The sequence below is a fragment of the Poecilia formosa genome, unplaced genomic scaffold, assembly GCF_000485575.1.
Source record: "Poecilia formosa unplaced genomic scaffold, Poecilia_formosa-5.1.2 Scaffold1525, whole genome shotgun sequence".
Lineage (NCBI taxonomy): Eukaryota > Metazoa > Chordata > Actinopteri > Cyprinodontiformes > Poeciliidae > Poecilia > Poecilia formosa.
In genome coordinates this window covers 9825-14755 of record NW_006801464.1, presented here as the reverse complement: position 1 = coordinate 14755, position 4931 = coordinate 9825, and the positions used below count along the sequence as shown (strand labels likewise).

At 38.5% G+C, this 4931-nt stretch overlaps 1 protein-coding gene across 1 annotated transcript; it reads right to left on the bottom strand.

Moving 5' to 3' along the window:
- Positions 1–56: 56 nt before the first annotated feature.
- On the bottom strand, positions 57–3527 carry LOC103132914 (putative monooxygenase p33MONOX). The gene is made up of 5 exons (XM_007544681.2): positions 3409–3527; positions 2306–2371; positions 637–812; positions 446–560; positions 57–279 (listed from the first exon to the last, which is right to left on the bottom strand). The coding sequence occupies exons 2-5, from the start codon at positions 2328–2330 to the stop codon at positions 131–133; spliced, it is 465 nt and encodes a 154-aa protein (XP_007544743.1). The 5' UTR covers positions 2331–2371; positions 3409–3527; the 3' UTR covers positions 57–130.
- Between the last annotated feature and the right edge of the window lie 1404 nt (positions 3528–4931).

The window sequence follows — 4931 nt, the reverse complement described above, 5'->3', positions numbered from 1 at the left end:
TTTGAATGCATGAATTTAAGACTTTTTTTAAGGGTGTGCGGTCACCCTGTTCATGTGATCTGTGGCTCTTATTGGTCAGCTGGCCTTTAAACCCAGCATATAAAGCACACTATTGTCTCCTCATGTTTTATTACTGACGTGCTGATCTGACCTGGAGGGACTCGGGGACGCGGTGGTGGTGTCTCGTCTCCTCCGCTGTCAGGCCTTTGTGTGGAGTGTAACTGGTGTCGGTGAGGCCCGCCGTCTGCTCAAACTTGTACATGCTTTCCTGAGTGTGTTCTGAGGGCAGACGACAATACAGTCACTCTAGTGGAAAGCTGCTTGATAGCAAAATCTATTTTCATGTCTTGATCAAATAATCCGATTTAGAAAATATTCAGATAGCATGGATAACTTTCCACCCTAATAAAGGGTCGTTACATAGATTATAGGAACTCTAACTTACTGGTGATGAGAGAATTCATGATGATGGACGAAGCCTTAGTTTTCACTACAGCTGGAGCCTTGAAGAGGGCACCATCCTGCCCGGCAGCCTGTTTGACAGCGCCGCCTTCATCCTCCTATAAGGTCAAACAGTCAGACTGAAAGTGGACCTGTTGGGAAACGATCAGGCGTGGAAATGGAAAAGTGTTTTACCTCAGCTAGCTGGGAGAACTTCCTCTCCGGTATTACAGGCCGCCTCCACAGGTTGTTGATGCTGATGTCGTGGGGTGGCGTGGACATGGGGGCCTCCAGGTTGTCGTCGTAGCTGAGGGCCCGTCGAGTCATTCCAACGGGGAGCTTCATCCCACCCATCCCAGAACCCTCGATGGCTGCAGAGATAATTTCATATTTTGTCCTCTTTCACTGTGATATTACTTCATCTCCAGAATGGAGAGATTTCACCGTAGTAAAGCGGCTCAGAACAAAGTAGACAAAAGCTTAAGGTTAACATTAATGTTTTTTGTGCTTGGAGTCGGTCTCAACAAAATATTTAAAGGGACTGAATCACTTGAAAGAAAAAAACTGAAACTTCTGAATAAAGGCTCTAAAAATAGGAAAATATCCAACAACGTTTTGTTCCATATTTTAAGCTAAAAAATAAGCAGGGAAATCGTCTCTAACTCAGAAAATGTTCGGATGATGATTTTAAAAAGCAAAACCATCAAAAACAGAAATGGTGTCCGAAGCCCATCTGGATGAGCTCAAATGACAAAAATGTGAAAATTGATCAACTGATGGCTCCTTAGGGAAATATTAGTTTGCTATAGGCACACAGATTAAATCTATTAAGCTTCTGTCTATTAAGAGTTGATAAATCTCATCTCGTGGACATGGACCTGAAATAAGTCACTCACAAGGAAATTCTAAGGATTATTTTTCAGAGTTTGAAATTTTAGACGATGAATTTGTTTATTTACAAATAAATATTTTTAAAAAATCAATTATGAAAATAAAATGTTAAAACACAAATTTAAAGTTAAAAAAAATATTAAAAGTAAAGCAAAAAAACCCAAAACAAAACGCTGCAAAACTTAGTTTATAAATTGGATTTAACAAAATTTAAAGAAAAATTCATTATAGAAATTATCTTGATTCCATTTGATAGCTTAACTTGAGACAGACGGACCTTATCCTTCCTAAAATAACTCGTTTTGCTTGTTTTATTGGGTGTCCTGACCGCAAAACAATTTAAAAACAAAGTTTCAACATATTCAGTTACATGTTAAATTATTAATACTATCTGATGACATGGAATATGATTCAGTTAGGAACATAAATATTGTCCAGTCACAGCAGAATAAAGTTAATAGGTGGTTTAGGTATGAGGTTGCAGGCGGTTGCAGCTGTAGGTTCATATGAGGTCCAGAAGCAGTTGCCAAGTTTTAAAGCTCCGGTCTGAGGCGGTTTTTCTGATAACAAAGTAAGCAACTGAGGGACTTTGGTTTTGTTGATATTTAGGTCAGAATATTCCCACAACCAACAGATACAAACATTAACAGAGCAGAAAATGACCTGTGGTAAATCTCTGCAGAAAGGAGGAGTAATCATGTTCAGTAAGTCAATTAAAACATTTTGTTTCAGATCAAACTAAACTTGCATTTGTGACTAATATACATTTTTAATCATTTTATACAAGTTAAATATTTCTTCTTTAATAAAACCCTTAACCTAATAAGAATCAAATAAGCCTTTATTGTTTGGCTTTTGTTACATATGACGTATCTTTAAAAAAACAATAATAATAAAGATACTGCGCATGGGCAGAGCACATACTGATTTATCAATTTAAAACTGACCTTCATTAATCCATATCAGTACTCACCTGGTAAGTCACCAGAACCAGACATAGCTGCAGTTAATTAATAAACAAGTTGAGACAAGGGAGAACCTGGAAGGAAGAAAAGAAAACAGAGAGAGGCGTTGGCTTAAATCTGCCTGATTTCTAAACTGAAATCAGACCAATATCTGTTTAGAAATCACACTGTATTTCTAAACAGACCATAAGCATTAGACTTATGTAATAAATCTAACACTTAGACTTGTTACAGCAGTACAATCATCTCTGAAAATTTTTGCAGAAAACAAAAACAGCCGCTAAATTAAGTAAATGTATTCAAAAGTGCAAAGTCTTGTTGACTCTGTGGAAACCCCTTCTGGCACAAGAGCAGCATTCTCCTATAATACTTCTGTTCTGGTGAACTGCTAGGTAACCGCTCTCCTCTGCCACTCCCCTATGCTGCACCTTTCTGCAGCTTCTCTGCCTGTTAGTGAGGAGAACCAGGTGGACTCAATCTCCTAGCAATCAGAGTGCAGGTACTTTTGGTGTGACTGACCTGTCACTTTGGTTTGAGAGCATCAGAAGCAAACAGTGCTGGTAGCATACAAATTCAGAACTGTGCAAAAGTTTGTACAAACTGTTACAAACTGTGAAAGACAGCCGGTTTTTCAGCTATGTGCTATGTGGACCATCATACAAAAATAAAGATGAGTCAACCAAATTAAAGGGCTCTTTGAGTGAAATCCAGTTCAAACTTCACAGTGGATAAACTATCCCTTTCAAGTGGGGAGTCACACAGCAAACCAAACCTGACAAAATTTGACAACTTCACAAGGCTGGAGAATAAAGACACAATGAGCTCTGACCTTAGTGAAATCTAGGGCTACAAATACATACAGAAATAAACATTTTATTGCCTAAAATGCAACAACACAGCATTCCTTCAGTGAACACTAGATGAACAGTAGCAAAAAATGCATAAAGGTTCAAAACTGGATTTTACTTTTAAGCTGCTGCATATAAAGACTTCCTACACATCCTCACCACAACTTTCATTCTTTTAGGAAAAACAAATTCCTTACATGGGACTTTTGTATTTCAATATTTTTCACATAGGATACATATTATGTTTAGCTTAAGACACCTACCTTCCAGTTTTGTTGCTCTGACTTGGGCTAGAAGGAGTGGAGGTAATGGTTATACTGGTCTGTCGGATGAACACAAACTCCTCTGGCAATGCATTGTGGGAAAGCAGCAATGCCACTGATGCAACTGAAGAGACAGCAGAGAACAAAAGTGAGTCGTTCCATTGCATAAATCCTGCAGAGGACAAACAACCACTCAGTGTTTCTCCCTTAGAGCCAACAGCGAAGTGGACAACCAGAGTATGGGCAGTAACACGCAGCACGCTGCTCTGTGTGCTCACCATCACTTACTGTAGGGAAAAGATTGAGAAAGCAGATGGAGGAAGTGGAAATGAGTTTCCTGTCTCCCAGTTCAGCCTCGGCAGACAAAAGACTAAGTTCACATGGAAAACTGACGACGACAAACTCGATCAAAAATGGTTTTACCGACAAAAATTCAACTGCTAAAGACTGCCTCGATTTTTGGTAGCTTGTTAGAGTTGAAGGGAAATGAATTGTTGCTTTAAAATCCAATTATATGCAGCCGCTTAGTTGGGCTTCCAGTCTTCTTGATGTAAAAATTTGATAAAAATGTTGCTACATAAAATGCTAACATTCCCAGTAAGAGGTTGAGAACAAAACAGTAAGAAAAATCTGTTTTAAGTCTAATACACAATGTAAGTAACTTATCTTTGGTTTTGCTGCAGTGTTTTTTTTTTATCATTTCCTTTTCATCAATTATTACATTCTGCTGTGGTTTATATTGATGCCTCTCTCCCCCATTCTAATGCCTTTCGTATTTTTTCTTTATCCATTTTTAACTATAGAAAAAATTTCACAAGGAATAAAAAGGTATTTAACTTTTTATTAAGTTATCTTATGATTAAAATCCACTTTTTATTGTCTAAAAATATTGATTTTTTTTTTCTTGGGTCAGTTGGTACTGTAAACACTGCTGCCTTGGTGCAAGAAGGTCAGGTGTTTGAATCTCGACATGGGGTCATTCTGGATGGAGTTTGCATGTTCATGGAAGGGTTCTTGGCGGGTACTGCTGCTTCCTCTATGAGTAAAGAACGTGTGGTGTGACTGTAACTTCAGTCAAATATTTTAGGGTTGAATTGTGCAGTGATCCAGCATCTGCATCTAAAAATCCCCTCACAAACCAATCACTAGCCTTCATGTGGGCCAAATTACTTTCAAGTGGGTCCATTCTTTCACGAACTTAAGGGTGACACATTTCTTGCATAACCTTGCATGGAGCCAACAATGAGACAGCAACACAGATTGCAGAAGACAGAATATCCAATAAAGCGTGACATGGCAAGGGAAACTGGTGCCGTTAATAAACCGTTATAAAACAGGATCAGCCAGGCTTTATTGCGCAGACGTGCACCTCAAAATAAAGACATGTTTGGTTCAAGAAGGCCTTAAGGAAAATATTTCTGAGCTAAAATCTGCCAAAAAAAAAGAAGGAAAAAAAGTAACCAACGCGAAGGTCCTGACAGGGTCATCTGCTTCAACAATCCATAACCAGACTGCATTCAAAA

Coding starts and splice junctions, on each gene's coding strand:
- LOC103132914 (XM_007544681.2), bottom strand. CDS start 2,330: ATGTCTGGTTCTGGTGACTTACCAG. Junction 561..636: donor AGTTCTCCCAGCTAGCTGAG/GTAAAACACTTT, acceptor TTGACCTTATAG/GAGGATGAAGGCGGCGCTGT. Junction 280..445: donor CATGAATTCTCTCATCACCA/GTAAGTTAGAGT, acceptor GTCTGCCCTCAG/AACACACTCAGGAAAGCATG.